The following is a 22,824-nucleotide window of genomic DNA, read 5'->3' as shown; positions in this document are numbered from 1 at the left end:
TAGTTATATGTATAAATTATATATAATATATGTTATATAATCATATATACAGTATATATATATATATATATATATATATCTGTTGTTTTGGGGGATCATCAAACAATACTGGAAAAGATACATACAGCTTCCAAACTTCAGTGGGCAGGCATGCACATCCATGGGAAAATCCTCCAAATGCATAGGACACTCGGCATGTATTGTCAACCTAGAAGAAAGGAGAGTAGAAAGTAAAATGAAGCCAAAAGAAAGTGTTATTGAACAGGAGGGTCAGTTCTGACTCAGCAGCAATAGAGTTATCCTAAGAATAACATGAAATCTTGTTTGATTTATTTTATTGAGAGTCAAGTCTCTATGAACACAAAGAAAGGGTAAAATGAACTGGACAACCTTTGAAAGAAACATTCAGCAATCATACTTTCAAATCAGATATGAACTCCACCTTACCATTTTTCAAAAAGCAAAAATAATTTATGTAGACTAATGGTACTTCTTAGCCACCCTCCAGGAAGCCTGGAAGTACCAGGTTCTGACTCATTCACTCCTGATCACGGTTTAATTAATTCTGAAAGTATTCTTCTCAGCAGGCTATTATGTGAGTTAACCAATTTAAGGACTAAACCGAAGAGGGAGAGATATGTAGGATGAATATCTTTACCTTGATAATGAACAAACACAAAAGATGGCTCTGCTCCTCACAGAAACTACAGCTACAGCTTTGTTGAAAGAGCTGTCTTTTGGAGAAAATTCTTTCTCTGCCTCTCTCTGTGTCTCTCTGTGTCTCTGTCTCTGTCTCTCTCTGTCTCTTTCTGTCTCTCTCCCCATTCTCTCAGCTACCTAACAACTACAAAACACAAAGGAAATGCAGGATACCAGCAACCTCAAAGATCAAATCTGAAGAACTCCTACGTTCTATATATAAGCAACAAGTAGGAGAGATTAGGGATGGATTCATCAACAGAAATCTGGAAAGGACATGATTTGCCACACCTTGAACCTTTTTAGGACCCAAGTAATTAATCGAGATCAGAAATTGTACTGTGACAGAATATCAGGTAGACTATGTTTCACTTCATGTTGAGGCAATAAACACATAAAGGCTTCTAAGGGGTCCCGTGTGCAGCATCACCATTTTCTTAACAGCTAAATACTGCAAAAACCACTGCTGCACTCTTAGGCAGTGTGACAGTGCTGGCCTCGAACTTCATACTCTTTTTTTTTTTTTGTCGGTCGTGGGGCTTGAACTCTGGGCCTGGGCACTGTCCTTGAGCTCTTCAGCTCAAGGCAAGTGCTCTACCACTTGAGCCACTTGCTGTTTTCTGAGTGGCTTATTGGAGATAAGGGTCTCACAGACTTTCCTGCCAGGGCTAGCTTTGAACCGCGATCCTCAGATCTCAGCCTTCTGAGTAGCTAGGATAACAGGTGTGAGCCACTGGCACCCGGCTGAACTTCATACACTTGATTAGCTTTTTCCACTCAAGGCTGGTGCTGTGCCACTTGAGTCACACTTCCACTTCCACTAACAGTGCTACTCTCTGGTTGATATATGTGATGTACCAGGAGATATTCATTGTCAAAATCAGATTACAGATATCTATGTGACTAGGACAGAGGTCTTTCAATGTGCAATAACTAACATTACAATGATCATTGCTAACCACCCATGAGATGTTCACAGCATGTTACATCTTCTACAGTACATTCATATTCACTAATCCCTTTCAGATCTGCCCCTAACATTTATGATATGGAGATCTTCCTTGCCTGGAACTAAAGGTGTGCTATTTACTCAATTTGCTCCCCATGGTGACTCTGTGAGGAACACATTTCAAGCATACTTATCATTCCTATTTCAGATACAAGAATCCACAGTTAAAATGATTTGCTCAGAGGCATACAGCCTAGAGGACTGCAGGGCAAATGCAAAGTTCTTGCTAGAACAGCTATCTGCAATTCATGGGAATGTAACTCTCTCTTCAGCTCCTTGGGAATCTTTTAGCTGTGTTCAAGATGCTTTAATTATCTATGATTATCACTGACTATTTCCTATGCCTAAGGTAGTTGTGAGAAAATATTGAGAAGAAATATCTATACACACATGAGCCATAATCCCTGTGAGAGCAGGGATTACTATTCTAGGAGGGGAAATGTAACGTTTATAAATTCAGCAATGTCTCAATGCACAGCAGTAGGTTGAGTATATTAGCTTGGATACCATCGGGATGTTTTCTGTTGCAGAAGATGCTTGAAGGTATTTTAAAAATCAAAATAAAGTTAAAGGATAAAGGGAAGTTAAAAACAAGTAAGTCAGTGTAACAGGAGGCAGAGAGCAGTAACATCTAAAAAACCAATGGAAGAGCACAGCACAATCGGTCCATAAAGTACCCTGCCCTCACACACATCTGCTTTGTCCTCTCTGCTCTGTGCTTAGGTGGGATGGGCAAGAAGTGGCTGGAAAGGCAGATAACAAAGTTATTATGACTCAGTTCTGTTCATAATCAGAAATCACTACTTTTGCATCCTGCCTTTATAATCTATCTGTTGTGGTCTTATTCTCCACATGCTTCAAAGACTACTGGATAGATATAAAGTAATTTCCCCTTGACATTACTCATAAGAGGCAGTATCTTGGAAATAATAAGGCAAGTGGATGGAGGGAACACAATTTTCTTTATTAAACCCTCATGGAATCTTTTCAGAATCCAACACAAGAAGCAGGTTTCTCTGTGTATTTACACTTCTCTTATGTCTGGTTCTCTGTATGATGAAACCTCATTTATGCTTTAAGAATAAAGGTCATATTGGTGGGCTATTGCAGGCTGATTTCAGAATGGAGCTTTTATCTATGGCATCTGGGAATTTTTGTAAGAGATTAATGCTTCAAGGACACTTATCGTGTAGCTCTAACCTCTTTATTGCTTAGCTGGGCGTACTGAAAACAAGAGATGGGTAAGCGTTTGCCGAAGGGCACACACTTGGATGAGTGTTCTGTCTAGGAAGAATGAAGCACATGTACACACACACACACACAATCTGAACCAAGTTAAGCTCTTGTGTAGATACAGAACACAGAATGGGGAAGCATTATGATTGAGGTTATCACAGAAGGTGAAACGGTATACAGGATACGGCAAAGAAAGTTATTGAAAAGAATATGACATGTGCTAAAACACAAAGGTGTGCACAAGGATGGCCTACTATAACATTTTGTGATTCAGAGAAAAGACATAAATAAAGACTGGGCAAAAGACTTCAAGGAAGTGATAGGAAATGAAGCTGAAGCCAGATCTCACAAAGCTATGAATACTACAGTCATAAATATCTCTTTTGGCCATTTCTGGGATTTAAAGTCAGAGATTTGCATTTGCTAAGTTTTACTGTTCACAGCTAGCGCTTTACCACCTGAGATATCATCTCAAAAATAAATAGCATAAATTGGAACTGGAGGTGTGGATGAAGGAGTAGAGTGTCAGCTAGGAGTACAAAAGCTGAGCCAGAGTGTCATGCCTTGAGTTTAATCCACAATGCTAGCACAAAAACAGATAATAAGCCCTGTCTCCCATAACCCATCCATCCATCCATTCAGCTTTTATTTATTCTTGGATCAAGAAAATGTGATATATATGTATCTATCTATCTATCTATCTATCTATCTATCTATCTATCTATCTATCTATCTATCCATTACATATATGTATATATTTAATGGAATTTTACTGATCCATCTGAAGAACGATCTTACATTATTTGCAAAATCAATGTATCTGCAAAAATAGGTTGAGTGAAGATGTCAGGTCCAGAGAGACAAAACACACATGTTTTCTCTCATATATAGATGCTAGATCTAAATTATAAATACACAAGTAACCACATACAGTGTTGTATGCATGTGTACAGAGACGTAGTAACCACACTACGGTATTTTCAGGGGAGAATTCAAATGGTATAATTTCTTAGAAAGACTAACACAAAGTCCAATCAAATGAACGCCAGGAAAGTGGTATTGTGAAATGAGGGGTTCAAGTGAAGGAGGGGTAGCTGGATGGAGTGAGGAAGGGATAGAATACAGTTGTAATACTCAATGTATATCATATGAAACCAGAGAAGAGGTTGGTGGAGCTGGGAAAGATGGGGAGAATCATGGAAGGGATGACTTCGATCAAGATACATTATACTCATCAACTGACACATGGAATGGTAACCCTGTACACAATGACTTAACGAGAAATACAATTTAAAAATGTATTCATTTAACAACTAACATGATTTACAGGGTGGGAGGCACAAATCAGAAAAAAATAAGTCAAATGCTTTATTTACCAGAGTAAATTATAATTTATAATTGTGCTTTTGTATGCAGAAAATAATGGCAGAGAGAAAGAGAAAGCTTGGGCAGAACCAGAACCTTCAGGAACCCCATTAAGCCTGGTTTATATTTTTCCTAAAATATGACCAGAGTGCTTTCCTAAACAAGATTAGCGACCACTCAAAACATGACATTTAGATGACAGTACTTGAGTCCATCCAAGAATTGTTTACTTTGCTTCCTAATGAAGACCTGGTGGAGAACAAGAGATGATCCAGGAAACCTTCTCCTTAGAGGACAAAGATGCAGACAGTAATCTATGCGGTAATCCTCTCTGGCCCTGTTCACACACTGTTCCCTTATTACCATAAAGCTACCATGCTAGGTCACACCCTTGTCACCTTATATTGTTATATTTATGTAAAAATATCAATATAAGTATAATTTTTAAATCTAGAATCTTAATTTTATATAAATATAACTTTATATTTATATATTTTAGATATTTATATATCTATATGAACTTATGTATTCTAGTATATGAAAGAAATGTTTTATATTTATGTGAAATAAATATGACACATTTTATATGTAAACATAAATGTTAAAATATAAAATAAATATTAGAATAAAATATAAATATTAGATTTCCATAAACATAGAAATGTAACTATTACCATGATAGGCCATACCCCTATCATCTTATGTTTTTAAAATCATCATCTTATCCTTGGCTGTTAAATACATGGTTGTACTTTTTTTGAATCCCACCACAGTAACAAGTTAGTAGTATATTACTTTCACAGCCTAGTGACTTGGTCTCTGATGGGAGTATATTCTGTGTACAAAGCCTTCTAGTGATGTCCCCCTCTCACACAGAAGGCTAAATCCTTCTGGCATCTGCCTGACCTTGTGGTCTGTCCATCTCTTGCTGATTCCTTCCTGTGTCCTCCCGGCTACGCTCACTCCATTGCAGTGTTTTCAACACGCCAAGCACTCTGACATCATGCCTTTTGTGCTTGCTGTGTTCTCTGCCCAGAGTGATCTTCTTCCAAATATCTGGATGACTAATACTTTACTGCTTTCAAAGCTCTGCCTAATTAGCATCTTCAAATGAAACTTGCCTCAGTTTCCTACACACTCTGTGGGTAAGAAACCTTGTCATACTCTTGCTGATACCATCTACTTTAAAAAAAATATTCACCAACTAATGTCTTCATTCCCTTAGTATAAGATTTGAGATTTTCACCTTGGGTTCTTGAGGATGTGTCCCATGAGCTTGTGAAACACCTAGCACATTGTAAATACTCGGTATAAATACTAGCTAGCAAATGAAGGAATACTCGGTGTAAATACTAGCTAGCAAATGAAGGAATGACACGTATATCTCCTAGAAGCTCACATAGAGGAACTGTGGGTTAGGATAGATAGCAGTTAGGTATTTCTGGGTTCCAAGAAATATGCTACTTTAATATAATTCAGTAATGCACAGAGCTTAAATTATCCCTTCAGACATATGGTTTCCACCTTTTTTTTTTTTTATCATTTTGTTGCTTTTTTTTTTCAGATTAGGTCTCACTATGTAACTCAAGCTGGCCTCAACTCGCTATCTTTCTGTCTCAGCCTCCTGAGTGCTGAGATTACAAATGTATACCACCATGCCTAGTGGGAATCTAATTTCTTCATACAGCTTTAGGGTGGGGTGAATCTTGCAGAAAGCAAGTACTTTTATCCCCTCTAATTTTTCTTGAGAAAGGAAGATATTTTCCCAATGTCACTGAACATGTCTGGGACAGAGCAAACTAGGTTGCTTGACTCACTGCTGTATTCAATTTTGATTTCTTGAGAACCTACTGTGTAGCCAGGTATTGTTCTAAACAATGGGGAAAATTGGGAAACTAATATTGTTGCCTATTTAGAGCTTGCATTTGCTAGGGAAAGACAAAAATACACTAAACAAATGAATTGTAAACTATATTAAGAGGGAGAGAAATAAAATACAAGGAGAGAGGAGAAAGGAATTAAAATGTTCAAAAAAGATATTCATGGAATATGGCACTAAGTAGGTAATAGCTAAACAATGACTTGAAGATATAAGAAAATCAATTTTGGGGAAATCAGAAGAAAGACCATGGAAGTAGAAGGAGTAGCAAATGGAAAAGCCCGGAGGCAAATGTGTAAACAGAACTGAAGAGACCCAGTTTGCATCTTTAGCAATGAGCCCCGACTTCTCCAGTTCCATTCCTCAGAGCTGCCTTCTACATATTCCCCAGATTTGGGCATCTCTTACTCTTAAACCTTCAGGACTCCACATCCTCAAGCCCCATTGACTTTCACTTGGGCCTGAGACTTTTCTCTCTCCATGCACAGCATAATATATAGCACAATATACAGGCTCCTTGTCCTCTTAGCTCACCAGCATGAGCATGAATGCATTTGCACGCTTACACACATACGTACGTGTTCACTATGGTGTGTAAGCAGTCATGTTCCCACACACATTTGTGTACCTATTCAGTGAACAAATATGTAAACTTACAATATAAAATAATAATAAAATTAATATTAAACAAAAAAAGGAAAAACTAGAAAAGGAGCTATAAAAGGAAAATGTGGACTTAGACCAAGTGTGAAAGGCCTTGTAGGACATTTCAACTTTCACTGGGTAAAGTATGGAGGTTTTGCAAAAGGTTCACTATACACATCACTTGAAGTCTGGCATTGGTGGCTCACGCCTGTAATCCTAGCTACTCAGGAGGTTGAGATCTGAGGATTGTGGTTCAAAGCCAGCCCTGGCAGGATAAGAGTCTCACAGACTTTTATCTCCAATAAGTCACTCAGAAAACCGCAAGTGGTGCTGTGGCTCAAGTGGTAGAGCGTTAGCCTTGAGCTGAAGAGCTCAGGGATAGCACCCAGGCCCAGAGTTCAAGTCCCATGACCCACAAAAAAAAATAAGCATGACTTGATTGATACCTCAGAATTATTGTGGCAGCTGTGGAGACAATAAATTAAAAGAGTGCAAGGACAGAAATAGGGAGGTAAAATTCAACAATGATCATGATTCCAAACTTTAGGAATAAATTGTAACTTTCTCAAGGTATAAAAAGCCTACAAAAATGTCGCATCATAGGCAAAAATGAGACATACACTGAAGGTAAGGCAAGGGTACCTACTCTCTGTATGGAACATTTATTAGAGATTTTAGCAAACCCAAAAAAGGAAAGCAAAAAAAGGTAACTGCTATGGACATGGAGCTGCATTTTTGGAGATTTTGACTAGAATGTTTCAAGATAAGATTTTGGTGATGGTTATAAAATTGTGCATTCATTAAAAATCATTTAATTGTATGTTTTAAAAGGGTGAGTAGGATCCTGGCACAAGTGCTTCGTGCCTGTCATCCTAGCTATTCAGGAGGCTGAGATCTGAGGATCGCAGTTTGAAGCCACCCTGGGCAGGAAAGTCCATGGAGACTCTTGTCTCCAATGAATCACCAGAAAACTGAAAGTGGAGCCGTGGCTTAACTGGAAAAATGCTCGCCTTGAATGAAAAATGCTCATGGACAGCACCCAGGATCTCAGTTCAAGACTCAGAATTGACAACAAATAAAACAAACATGTTTTTTAACGTGAGTAGGATATAGTGCTGATTGCATATGCCCTCAGGAGGTAGAGGTAGAAAATTGTGACTTCAAGGCTTTTCTAAGCTGAATAGTAAGTGAGATCTTGTCTCAATAAATAAAGAACAAAGCTGGCGACATCATACTACCTGGCTTCAAGTATACTATCAAAATTGTAGTAATAAAAGAGCATGTAACTAGCATAAAAATAGACATAGGGGCCAAATGAACAGAAGAAAGAGCCCAGAAATAAATTCACTGTTTCATAGCCAATTAGAATTTTATAACCATGCCAAGAACACAAAATAGGGAAAGGACAATCTCTTCAATTAATGTTTGAAAGCTAAGTATATCTCCATCTGCAGCATGAAACTAGGTCCTTACCTCATACCACATGCAAAAGTTATCTCAACACTGGTCAAAAGCTACCTTGTACTACCTAAAACTGTGCAACTATAGGAAGAAAATATAGGTTAAAAGATTTTGAAGTGATCCCCAAAGCACAAGCAAGTAGAAGCAATAAAAGACAAATAGGATTACACGGATTTAAAAAGCTTCTAAGCAGCAAAGGAGACTATCAACAGCATAAAGAAAACATGCAGATTGGGATAAAATATCTGTATATCATACAACTGACAAGGAGTTGATATTCAAATAGGCAAAGAAGTCGAACAATCCAATGGCCAGAAAAGAGCAAAATTTAAAAACATGCAAAGGGCCTGAATAGACATTGCTCCAAGACCTGAATAGACATTGCTCCAAGAAAGTCATATGAATGGCCAACAGGTCTATGAGAAAGTTTTCAACCACACTAATCATCAATACTATGCAAATTAACACCACAACAAGCACATCATGCCTGTTGGGATGGCTATTTCCTTTTTAAATTTTGTATGATATATCATCTTCAAATTGTTGCACCAGGATGTAGAGTGGCTAGTACCAAAAAGACATATATACCAAGTATTTGCAAAGTTGGAGAGAAAGAGAATGTTTGTATACTGTTGATGGAGATGTAAATTGGTAGAGTCATTATGAAAAATAATAGTTACTCAACAAATTCAAACTAGAGCTGCTGTATAATCTAGCAATCCCAGAGATAGGTGTACCTAAAAGGACATGAAATCAGTAGCCAGAAGGACACATGCACCACTAGGGAATCAACATTACTGTCATCAACTAACAATAGAAAAAAAGGCTATCCACATACACTGTTGAACCTTAAGCAGTCATAACATAGGAACTGGAAGAGAACTGGAAGAATCAGATTAACTGAAATAAGCCATGCACATGAAGACAAATACTACCTGCTGTTCTATATGTGGAGTGTAGACAAGCCAAACTCATAGATGCAACGAGTAGAATGATACAAGGTAAGAGGATTAGGGAGGTGTTAATTAAAGCCCCAAGACTGAATGATATCAAGGGAGTGATGGTAGATTCATCACATAAGGAATCTAAGGATTGTGATTCAGTCTATCCACAAACTCCCAAGATATGAGTGACATTCAGTATCTCATCCTTTTCCTCCAGCATGTATGACCAATGGGGAATACTGCTTCCATACTGTGCAGAAGGCATGTGTATCAGAATCTCAAAGCTGGAAGGAGATGTGAGGCTAAGGGATAAATTATAGACTGAACATGATAGGTTAAGACACTTAATCCAGTGAGTATGCTATAGCATCACAATGGGTTAAGCATTCTTGCTATTAACTGAAAGCCACTGGGTAAATAATTTTTCTATCTCCTTAATAATGAAGACAAGTGACTAATTACTGACTTGGGTATATGATGCCCTCATCTCATCTTTGGAAATACCTAAGTCCATTTTCAGAATGAGCACCCCTACCAGGGATTATTCTTACTGCACTATTTCCTGACCATTTTCCTAGTTTATCATAGCAGTCCTACTAAACTCTTATTTGTACCGTGCTTTGCATTTTAGGACTTTGCTGGTGGGGATATCTTGTCTCCTGAAACCTTGTAGATGGAATAATCTGTTGTGCACTCTGAGGAATGTTCTTTCTAAAGTCCAAAGTACAGACAACACCATTTCAGAGGCAGCTGAGTTGCCAGGCAGGCTATTTCTATAATCACAGAGTAAAGGTCAGGATCTGGGATTTAGAGTGAAAAAGAAAGAATAATAAATCACTAATAGCCATTATCAGTACAAGATGAGTCACTTGAAATACACCACTGCCAAACACCACAAGCAATCTGTGCATTAGTCACAGGAATCCCAGTTGTCTGAGCGCTTCCCATTAAATCCTCAAGCTATAGACAAGAGATTCAGTACACAGGAAGGAAGGTCACCATTTACTGCTGAGTTTAGCCTTTGGAGGGAGCACAGCAGAATTTCAGCAATTACCTCAGAGGTGTGGCCCCATGCACATTTCTAACACTTGCACTTTTTCCTACTCTCAGTCCATACTGTAAAGACTTATTACAAAATACTTTTCACAAAAGAAAGCTCTCATATGTCTGTCTCTCCCCCCGCCCCCACCTATCTGAAACTCCTTTCCTCTTTGAAGGCATAACACATTTCTTTCAAGTCTTTGTTAAAATATTGCCTAAGGTGGCTGGGTATAATGGCTCATATCTACCATAGCAGCTCCTCGGGAGGCAGAAGATTGGGAGAACTGCAGTTTGAGTCCAGGATGGGCAAAAGTTAGCAAGAATTATCTCAACAAATAAGGCAGGGATGGTATTCTGTAATCCTAGCTATCTTGGAGGCTATAGGCAGGTATGAGAATCTAAGTGTAAGGTTAAACCTGTGAAAAATATGAAACCTTACCTTAAAAAAAAGCTCAAGCCGGGCGCCAGTGGCTCACGCCTGAAATCCTAGCTACTCAGGAGGCTGAGATCTGAGGATCATGGTTCAAAGTCCATGAAACTCTTATCTCCAATAAACCACTAGAAAACTGAAGTCGTGCTCAAGTGGTAGAGCTCTCACCTTAAACTGAAGAGCGAAGGGACAGCGCCCAGGCCCAGAGTTCAAGCCTCATGACCGACAAAAAAAAAATTAGCTCAAGCAAACAAGGGCTGGAGGTTAAAATAGTAGGAAGAGCACCTACCTACAAAGCACAGGAGCCTGAGCTCAAATTCCAGTGTTGCCCAATAGCAACGTACGCCATGATGCTTTTTGTCTTGCAGCATCCATGTGCTCCTCCAAGCCACAGAATTTAGCACACTTTGGACAAACACCCTACCTAGTCCTTACCACACAGTATCTCAGTATCTCCATTCCGCAGAGGACTGGGATGAACTTGTGACAGGACAGAGGAAGTATTTTCACTCCCGTTTAGAAACTGAGATTCAGAAAGGAAATGCCTTATCCGGGGTTCTACTGCTAATCGTGCCCGTGAGCTCTGGGGCCAGTTCTAATGTTCATTGCACCACAGCGCAGAGTCTCTAATCTGTCTGGAATTAGCCTCTTTGGTAGTTGGGAACTATGGAACAAGAAGGACTGTTCTATAGATCTCTATATCCTCATCACCTTCAAATGGGCTTTTTAACGGATTTGATCTGCCCAGAGTGCAGCTTCTTGCTTTTGAAGAGAAAGGCACTAATTACTTCAAGACTGTTTCCCACTTGAAACTGGAATAAAAATGGAATAAACATGAGAATATCTCCCAGGACTAATTTCCCCTTTCCTTCCTCCAGTTCAAACGTCTGTTTGTATGTGAAGCCCTCCCATGCTAGGTTCATGGTGTTGTGTGTGAGTGAATCCTGTAATTATGAAACACTCCATTGTTAGCTTTTTGTGAAACTCCCATCATGCCTCAGAATACAGTGGATAGTATGTCCTGGTTTTTGTCCTGGGATGTAAACTAATGGAACGAAGGGGCAACTGTCACTCTTGTGAGCACACAGAGGGAACTGGTGACTGACCGAGGGCTTATATTTCTCCCTTGTCACTTTATTCTGAGTTTCCCTAAAGCCCCAAATGTGCTACTCTTTCTTCTGTAGTCTTCTGTTCATTAGAGAGAGCCTCCCGCACTTGGGGCTGTATGACTCACCCGCCAGTTCAATACAGAAGAAATGCAGGTAGAATCCCCTACAGCAAAAAGCCATTACAACAAAAAGGACTGTGAAAGAAAGCTATCAATGCTCCGTTGGTCTCATTACATTAAATTCTGTACAACTAACAATCTCGTTCAAATGCTTTCCCCAGTTCCTGGTCATTTCAGGGGCACTCTCTATAATCAAATCTCAAGTGAAAGCTCTTTGCATCTAAACTAAGAAGAGAGGAGTTTTATTGTGAAAGTTTGGGGAGGGGTGGGAGGACAGAGGCAGCATGCAGAATTTATCCAGCAAATGATCTGTCTTTGGAACACTCTAAGTACATTAGCAAAATTGATCCAATCATACAATCCAAGAATAAAAGAAGAAATCAGAATCTCAATCTGATCAAAACTTTCTCTTCATTGGTCTAAAACATCAGTTTCCTCTTAAGGATGCAATGTATTTCTTTTGATTTTCAGCTAAATAGAGGACACTATCACCTGGCAACACAATGTGTAGAAGACACTTGGTGCCATGTATTCAGTTTAACACAGCCTCATGCATCGATGTTCTCCTGGTTTCTAGCCTTGTTTTTTTTTGTTGTTGTTGTTTTTTCTTTGTTTTGTCTGTCGTAGAGATTGAGGAACAGCCTGGGCGCTGTCCCTCAGCTCTTCAGCTCAAGGTGAGCCTCTACCACTTGAGCCACAGCGCCACTTCCGGTTTTCTATGATTTACTGGAGATAAGAGGCTCATGGTCTTGCTTGCCCAGGCTGGCTTTGAACCCTGATCCTGAGATTTCAGTCTCCTGATTAGCTAGGATTACAACGTGAGCCACTGGCGCCTGGCTTTTAGCCTTGCTTTTAACTGTTAATAGCTCAAACATCCCCTTAGAGCTAGTGTTGTGCTGTAGCATAAAGAAAATGTTGACTTTAGTTGAAATTTAGTTCTCAAATAAACTCTTCTACTAGTGGGGTGATACGTTCTATTGAAATTTTGGTTTATATACATATGAGAACCATGCATACATTAAGGTCAAAACAAAAACCTCCAGAGAGTGGGATGTGCCAGCACATGTCATGCAATTCCCAGACTTTATCACATTTTTCCCTACAAAGATCTTCAGAGATACCAAACGATCCTGATTCATCTCATTTCACAGTGATATGAACATTCAATGAAACAAATGCATGTGACACACCTCATAGAGTGCCTGACACATTGCAAATCCTCAAGCCTAAGTTTTCTAACCATCTTCTTCCTCAGCAAAAAATATCTATTCTCCAATGCAGAGAGAGTTTTTGTTAATAAGAACCATAATCTACTCATGTGTATCAAGAATGTTCTCAATGCTCATTTTTCTTTCTTTCTTTGTGCCAATCCTGGGGCTTGAACTTAGGGGGTGGGCTTGAAATCAAGACCTGGGCACTGACCCTGAGCTATTTTACTGAAGGCTAGTTAGTGCTCTACCACGTGAATGATGGCACCACTTTTGGCTTTTTTTTGGTAGTTATTTGGATATAAAACCCTCATGGACTTTCCAGCCTAGGATGGTTGAGGACCATAACCCTCAGATCTGTCTCCTGAGCAGCTAGGATTACACAGACAGGAGCCAATGTCTCCTGGATTTCAATGCTCTTTTCTCAATGCTAATCTAGTTGGACACCAAGTACATTTGACAGCCTCTGTCACACTGATTCTTCCTTCCCTAATCTAAGTTTCCAGCACCATTGCTCAGGCCCTTGTTATTCCACGAACTATGCAGTGGTTCACTAACTTGTATACTTCCTTCAGCTGATCCACCAAAAATACAACCACACTGTCTACTCAATTAAAAAAAATGCAAAACAAAACTAGAATTGCTAATGACTCCATTTTCCCTTTTTTTCTTGACATATAGCAATAGTTCTTCTCCCAAGTTGCCTGCTCAGAAAGCATACACATATAACCTGATTTAGTCAATCCTAAGTGAATAAAATGCATATACCCCCAAAACTTGCCCTATCAGAACCTCCACCTCGACCAATCCGCCTTCCTCTTCTTCTCACACAATGCACACAAGTACAGTGGTCTTGGAAACCATGTGTTGAGTAGTACACAGTCCCAGGATGAAAAGAGATTGAGTCATTTAAAAAACTACTTGGAAATGCGGCACTTGTCAATGAAGAACATCTGTGTGGAAAATGGAGGCCTGAGCAATAATCAACAATCATCCATCACATTTGAACTCTTAGACTTTTGACAGCCCAGACATTTGTGTTAGCACAAGAGGAGCTCATCGACTTGCTCAGTTTTAAAGAGCAATAACGCTTCCATGTAGCTACAAGATAAATGTGTTCTGGATGGTTTCCAGATTACCAACAATTTTTCATACAGAAATCCTTCCAAATAGGCAAGCTATTTAGTGATATTTCCACTGCTTTCCTTATTAGTGCTCTTCCTCATTCAATGCAAATGTTAACGTTTGAGTCATCTTTCACACAGGACCCAATCAGAAAACATCCTGAACCACACCAATTTCTAATCAGGCACTAACTAACTAACTACCATCAATGCAATTTCTTGAATATATTCCATACTTCTTCAAAATCTTATTTAAGGGAAAATCACCAATATCTTAAAGTTAGAACAACTTGTACTTATTCATCTTAAACTATCTATTTTTATTTCTGACTCTACATCTTTTGGATCAGTTCCATGAGGACAATAGATAGAGGCATTATACACCTGTATCTATTACACACCTGTATCTATTACACACCTGTATCTAGCTATTTTAAAAATTATGGATGGTTTACACAAATGTCTGGCACATGGAAGGTGTTCAGCACATAGTAGTTACATATGCAATTAATTACATGATTAGCATTTGTTTAGTATGCCAGTTCTTGTCTTGGCACCTTATATAGAGTTTTCCTTCCATCTACAGGATCTATATACTGCTCCCAGTGTGATCTAAACTGCAAATACATTTGCGTCCTTTCTTGGAAATCGACTCTTTAACAAATTCCATCATTTCCATGTTGACATAGCTTTAAAAATGCTCTCTGAGTATGACTGCTTCCCTGTACTGTTCTCTGGTCATTACACTGGCCTTAATTTAAACCTGCATGAGTTATCACACCCTCCCTCCCTTATTCCTTAGGCGTACATTCCTGCTATCCTATTCTCTTCCTCTTTTGAAATCTAATTCACTTCTACACATCTATTAGGTCTATGTTTAAAGGTGATTTCCTTTGGAATTTATTGTGCATATCTGCATTGGTCATTTCATGGTCCCTGGCAGATATCCCCATATCATGGCTTACAAGGGCCAGAAATTTTCTGATGGATTAAGTCAATTTGTGAATGCATATCTGTATGCCCTTTCATTTCCTATGCTGGGAATAATCTGTTGTATCTCAGCCACATCCCTTGTCAATAGTTACGAACATTTCCATCAATATTCGAGACAAGATATGCAGTTTTCTTGGATGCTCTTCTCTAATTCTGCTTGCTGCTTGTGATTCTATCACATTTTGCACCTTCCTCAATTCAAAGTATTTTATACTATTAAACAGCTACATGTGATTTGCACATGTCATAGGTCATTAAGAGGATGAGCTGTGTCTTATCTCCTAGGCTCAGCACACATCCCAGGATCTTAAACATGGTAACTGCTTGTGTGTTTAATGAGTCAATGTGATGAAATTTAATGAATATTTGTTCCTCCTAGTCAGATAGTCAGTGGGACTTTTATATATCATATATCATTCAACATTCATGTACAATAAATCAAACACACAATACAATTTTATCTATATTCCCATCAGTACTGTCATACTTTATGTCTTGTGATGGGCTCTTTTAATCTGCCATGTAGTATTCCAAGTTTAGTATTTGTACTGCTGAGGCAAGCAACAGGTAATGTGTGTTAGCCTGCATTTCTATGGCTATTCTGAGGTCACATGATGGGGCAAGGCCAGGCTTAGTTAACTAAGGAGAAAGGCTTACTATGAGCCAGGGAAAAGGACATGCCCCCAGCACAGGCATTCTCCTTCTCTACTTCCTGATTGCCATGATGTGACATGGTCTTGACGTCATTATTCCATGCTTTTATTGTGGTTGACACAGAACTGAGCTCACCGACTCACCAAGCTCAGATACCAGAAAATGTGAGGGAGAAATAAATATTTACTGCTGTAAGACATTGACAACTTAGGATTGTTTCTTACTGCATATGACATGATTGCTATATTAATGGATTAGTTTCAAAAAAGTTGAAAATGATCAATAGTTGCATTAAGCTTCCTCTGTCGTTTCTTAACTACCCCAGTTACATACCCATGTAAGTGTCAGAATTTTCTAGGCAGCAATGTTTTGTAATTTTCCATTGGATCCAGATAAGATCTGAGGATCCAAATAATAATAGAGATGTTACAGAATAACACTTACTGAAAAATTATAAGTGTTCTGTAGACTTTATCCAATTTGTGCCTTTTCATGTTCCAGAAAGAGAGAAAACAGCTACAGTACTATCAGAATGGATAAGGGAAACTGTGATTTGGAAAAAGTCACTAGATGTAACACTTGTGGTACCATAAGAGTCATGCTTTTATCCTGGAGTTTTGATGACCTACCTTCTTGGATCCAAGATGAACTTAATTGTGCAGAAGAAACAATTATTTCATCAAGCTTCTATACTTCTGTACTTCCTCTATAGTTATTTTGCAAAATAAGCACAAGGGCATTCTACATAGACTCCTGCATCATTTAACTTCAGACTAAAAAATAGAGCTCAATTATTATCATCTTGCTATTCATTCAGCTGTATTTTCAAATGACTAATCATTTGCTCAGCTTCATCCTCTGTCCCATTGGGCATGTGTGTTCATCTCTTCATGTTTCAGTATCATCTATCCTCTCCCATTCCCCCCCTTTATGTAATGTTACTCCCAAACTCAAACTTATCCTCTACCTTTTCTCTTTTATTACACAGTTTCCCCCATGTACTGTTTCTCTTATTTAACTTCTATTCTTTCTCTTCTATTAATTGTCTTGCCCATCACTCTCTCTTAACTTCTTTACCATTACTTACTGTCTTTTACCCCCAATGTAACTTCATCATTCAGTTCCTGCATCCATCTCATTCCACAATCCTTTCTTCTGTTTCAACTATTTTTTACACAACTATGTGAACTGCCACCTCTCCACATCTTCTATTTCAGTACTTAAATAAATGCATAGTACTCTTCTGATTATTCTCCTACTAGTGCTCTATTCTTTCCATATTTTCCTTTTTACATTATGTACTTTCCACATTACTTCCTTTCATGCAGCACAATAACAGATGTCCCTCTTTCTTTATAAGTAAAATTCTAACAAATTTTGATGTCATCATTTATTGTTTTATCTGGAAAATTACTGTTAACAAACAATATTTCTGCTTATGTATTTAACTTTTATATTTCTACTAGCTGCTCTTTTCTGCTATCTGGAAAATATATAGTAGTCTCTTCCCTGAAAACAAAGGCAAACTTTACTTTTGCCCATAGATCTTTTATATTAAAGAGGGTTTTTCTTTTTCTTTTTTTTTTTACTGTGTAAGCTTTCTCATGAACTTGTTATGAAGACAACAAAATAGAATAATTGAATAGTGTCTTGAACATTGTAAATACTATGTTCATGTTAATTATGTACTAATTATGCTATATTAGTATTACTATTGCTCATTCTCATTTTTTAAACTAATCCATTGGTATAGCAATCAAGACAAATGATTTTTATTAGTCATATGACATATGAATCTTTAAACCTAAATTTGCATGCAGTAAGAAACAATCCTAAATTCTCAATGTCTTACAGCAGCAAATATTTATTTCTGTCACATTATCTGCCATGTGAGCTTGGTGAGCCAGGGAGCTCATTTTTGTGTAACCACAATAAGGGTCATGAAATGATGAATCAAAGATCTTGTCACATCATGGCTACCAGGAAGCAGAGAGAGAGAATGCCTGTGCTGTGCGAGTGTTCCATTCCCCCAACTCCCAGCTTCTGGGACAGTATTTGCAGTAAGCCTTTCTTCTTAGTTAAATTTTCTGTAAATGCCCTCACAGACATCCTTAGAGGTATGATTTGCTAATTCCCTTGGTGTTTGTCAATTGAGTTGATAGCCAATGGAATTGTCATGGCCATAGGGAGGCAACATGGTAAATCAGATACTGGCTCTTAAAGACACATCCTCCCTTATAACTGACACATGCTATTTATGCTCACCTTTGATTAACCGAACAAGTCTGTCCATGCATAACTTTAAGACTTTATAGAAGTACCATATAAGCATGTGCCCAAAAGGAGGTAAACTGGGACATGCAATAGTGGTTCCCTTTGTATCTCCCTGGTTTTATATTCTGTTTCATTCTTTAGTTCCTTTGTGTCCTCCTCTGTCTTAATGATAGCAGTGGATGCATGACTGGATTTTCTTTTTATTCCACCCTTTCTAGAACTGTTCACACTCATTCTTATGGTTTCAATTTATCTGTACATACTAACAATTCCAAAATTTGGGCTGTTCCTTTGTTCTTATTCTTGTTGTTTTTAGTCTGAGACAGGACTCAAATTTGAACATGCTTTACTCTCATTAGCAGGCATCATACCACCTGAGCCATGCCGCCAAGCCCCAAAATGATGTTAAAAGTTCACCTTTTGAAATAAAAATTCAAATCCTATTTTGATGAACAAAGCATTGTAAGTTTGTATTTTTAAGTATTCTTGAAAATGTATGTGCCACTGTATTGGTCTACGTGTGTCTTTGAGTATGCACATGTTTATACAACATGAATATATGTCAGTGGGTGTCACAAAGTGTTCAAATGTATAACTATCTGATCACAAATATGTGCGTGCATTTCCATAATATGTCTATATGAGTAAAAATGTGTTAAGTGTATACCTGTGTGTAATTGTATACATATGTTCATATGCATGTATATAAGTACTCTTGAAATAATATATAAGTGCAAATAATATATAAATGCATACATATACAAATTTATACTTAAAAATGTTTTATATTTATATAATATATATGTAAAAATGTATGTACTGTACAAATCTATAAGCCTAAAAGAATATTATAAAGTATTAAAGTAATATATGAATTGAAGTAATGTCTGTATGTACATAAATATGTGTGTATACAAGTACAAACTTACACAAAAATTTATAATCATATAAACTTAAAGGAATTGTCAGTGGCTACCATAAAACTTGCTGCTTCAAATAATAGTCCTGCCCTCAAGATACTCTAGATAGGGACCACCAATCTCTGACCTCATTGTGTAGAGGAGAGTCCCGTTGTCCACAAGTCTGAGAAGCTTATTAGGTGTGGTCATATTATGAGCCACCGATTTCTTGCCATTGTGAAAGAAGGTGTCTGGAGTCCAGATTTTGCTAGCCAGGAGATTGTTGAGTGGAAGTATCTTCATGGGTCCATCAAATTTCAGTCTTTCATCATGCCATGTCTGACGAAAAAATACATCAATGGTATACTCCTAGGGACCAAATAGAGAGAATAATGGTTCAGAAGGATTCTGTTAATGTTTCACAATTCTCCTAGCAAGTATTAATTAGCCTGCAGTACATTGGTATGTAGAAGGACATGAGTAAGGGCAATGATTATAACTGAAAAAAATCACCTTATTAATAATAAGTAAGAAGAAAATATATTCTATAGCACTATTATTAGAAAGGGCACTGCCAAAACTTCCCCACAAATAATACGAGACAGCCCAGGATTTTGCTTCATAAAGCAGAAGCTCCCTTCTTAATGCTGTGAATTATCTATTAATAACAAACCCCACCGGGTGCTAGTGGCTCACGCCTGTAATCCTAGCTACTCAGGAGGCTGAGATCTGAGGATCACGGTTCAAAGGCAGCCTGGGCAGAAAAGTCCCCATGTGACTCTTATTTCCAATTAACTATTCAAACCCTGGAAGTGGCACTGTGGCTCAAGTGGTATAGCGCTAGCCTTAAACAAAAGAGTTCAGGGACAGATACCTGGCCCTGATTTCAAACCGCACAACCAACAACAACAAAAGAAAAGACAAGGGATTTGTCTTTAATGCCCAATGATGTCACATGACTATCAAAGGACAATATAACAGCAAACATGCCTTACATTTTACACAAATGTTTGTTCAAGCAAGATTTTATTGTTCTCAATATGTAATTAAATCTCACTGATACATTAGATGAAAAGAAACATAAATATAAAATTAATTAGATAAAATTATTCACAAAAAAAGAAAATTTTCATATTTACTGCTAATCTAAACATAAATTAGAAAAAATAACATCTGCATTTCTGTGATAGCACATCTTCCTGAAGCCATAAACTACAAAATCTGAAATATTTTGTGTATATTACTTGAAAGCAGAGGGAAGTGACTGAAAGCAGACAGAAACTTAGAGATTATACTTGGAAGCGGCAGCAGCAATAGGTTAAAACTGTGAGTTTGGGGCTTTTCTTTCCCAAACATGATCCTCAAACCTAGAATTTTTCTGATATGGATAACAACCTTAGTGGCTCAAGTTAACATGTAACTTACAATATTAAGGGACAGAGTCCTAGAATCATAGAACTGATAGCCTTGCTTCAAATCCTTGCTGACCACTGTATTATGCAAAAATGAAAAGCTCTTTGGGCCGAGAAAAAGCAGGTGCAAAGAAGAGAACAGTAGTCCACTAAAAGAAGATGCATTATGTAGAATCTAGACCAGAGGAGGAGGAGGAGGTAAAGAAGGAGGAAGAGAGGAAGGAAAAAGACATGAATGTAAAAAAAGGGTTTAGAGAAGGGAGGAATTAGTGAGCGTGAGGAGAGGAAAGTGAAGGAGAGCTGAAGATAATCAAAGTATGTTATGCGTATGTATAACAACTCAATAATGAAACCTCCAAAGAACTGCCAAATACAAGGGATGTGGGGAAGAGGGGTGAAAATTCTTAATAGAGGGGGCAAACATTACTGAAGCAAATTATATGCATATGTGAAAACATCACAACAAAATCACTTTGTACTCATAAATTAACATGTTGAATGGTAATCCCTTTGTACAACTACTTATAAATAATAAAAAATAATTAAAAATAATGATGTAGACAGAAATTACTTCAAATCATTTGGTTTAAAATCCTCCAATGGCATCTGATCATATCCAGAACAAACTCTTTCCTGTCATAATCTCTTGTGTTCTTTTATGAGAGCTTCTCCAAACACTTCTCCTACTATAAATTAGCTAGTCTGGCTTTCCTATTCCTCTAGCATACCAACAAAATTCATGTCTAAAGATTGAAAGATCTTATAATTTATTGTCTAAAGTAGAATACTTTAGAGAGAGAAGACTTTATAAATAACCAGGACATCAGGTGTAAACCAGGTCACTGCCAGCTGAGACTGGAACTAGACTCCCACATAAAGCCAAGATCCTGAAAGGGTACAGCCTCAGGAAAAAGGGGCACTAGATAAAATTAACTAGACAAACTCATCCCACAACACAAAAGTTCAAGAAGGAAGGGGGAGTCAGGAAAGGGAAAACATTTCTAACAAGATTTAGTAAAGCCGAGCCTTATTGTATGGAAGATTGATGTCCAAATGAACCTTATCTGCCTGATTTGTCAAACTAAGAAATTCACATAAAAAATTCTGTCTCTGTCAGAGGAGATCACAAAATTAAGTTGCAAAAACAAACACACAAACACCCTGAAAGGACATAACCACAAATAAATGCTTGCTGAAAATAGGCTCACAATCCACAACAACAAAAGAAATTGCCATGGAGAAAGCTGACACAACATACAGTCAGATTAAACTCCCGCCAGGAACACAATTATCAAATAGAGATTATGGAAAACATGCAATTAAAAACTCAACAGTTAAAAACAGACATAAAAAGCACATCTGAAAAAAAGAGATCCACTGGAAATAAATGATTGATAGTGAACTAGACATTACTGGAGAGAGATTAATTACTTGAACTATACACATAAGGAAAAATTGCTCAGTTTACATTTCAGACAAGTAAATGATAGACAGTTTGAGAGAAGTTAAGGCTCCTCCTTTTATGAAGGATGACAGGAAAAGCTTTGGAATACATCTATGAAGAGTTTAAATGTGAGAGAATAGAGAATGTGGAGGTGGAACAACAATAGAAGTGTCAATATATGCATTTCAACTTCAGTAACCATAATTACTTGCAAGCTCAACATATTAGAATAAGTCTAAGCCAAGCCAGAATAGAGATGACCCAAAACTACCAAAGAGAAAGATTATGAACAAATAGAAAAGTAGGATAAATTTGGTTAATAGCAGACTTCTTTAAAGTAACAATAGAAACCAAAAACCCAGTGAGAATGCATCTCAAAAATGTTAAGATGAAAATAACTGTCAACTCAGAATTCTATAGCTAAATAGATTATCATTTAAGTGCTACAAAAAGACATAATTTCCCAGTAATGTCTCCTGATTCTTACCCTCAATTTCCTCATAGCTAGCTGGGTGACACTCGAAATGGCTAGGTCCCATTGTAAAGTCACTAAATGAAGGGACACTGTCTGATCACTATATCATATTTCTTGCTCCCATAACACTGGGTTGGTTTTCTTCTTTATAAGACACACACACACACACACACACACACACACACACACACACACACACACACACACACACACACACACACACACACACACACACACACACACACAGGCGTTTTCTTTCTTTAGGCTTCAGCATGGACTTTTTTCTGTTTATTGTGATAACTTTGGTATCTAAAATGCTACCAAATATGAAAGTCTAGACCCTCTCCAGACATTACTGAAAAAGTAAATGATTGAATGATTCCTCAAAAAAAGGACTGGTAAGA

At 37.7% G+C, this 22,824-nt stretch overlaps 1 protein-coding gene across 2 annotated transcripts in view; it reads right to left on the bottom strand.

Moving 5' to 3' along the window:
• Gabra3 (gamma-aminobutyric acid type A receptor subunit alpha3) overlaps positions 1 to 22,824 on the bottom strand; it is a 170,970-nt gene that overhangs the window by 38,928 nt on the left and 109,218 nt on the right. For both annotated transcript variants that reach the window (XM_070039556.1, XM_070039557.1), the window contains exons 5-6: positions 19,238 to 19,458; positions 126 to 208 (exon numbers count right to left, since the gene is read on the bottom strand). In XM_070039556.1, the coding sequence (XP_069895657.1) occupies positions 126 to 208; positions 19,238 to 19,458 (304 nt within the window). The remainder of the gene's footprint in view (positions 1 to 125; positions 209 to 19,237; positions 19,459 to 22,824) is intronic.

Source organism: Dipodomys merriami, unplaced genomic scaffold (genome assembly GCF_024711535.1).
Source record: "Dipodomys merriami isolate MVZ:Mamm:240054 unplaced genomic scaffold, mDipMer1.0.p SCAF_3, whole genome shotgun sequence".
NCBI lineage: Eukaryota > Metazoa > Chordata > Mammalia > Rodentia > Heteromyidae > Dipodomys > Dipodomys merriami.
Note: the sequence above shows the minus strand (reverse complement) of the source record. Positions and strands in the feature narration are given on the sequence as shown.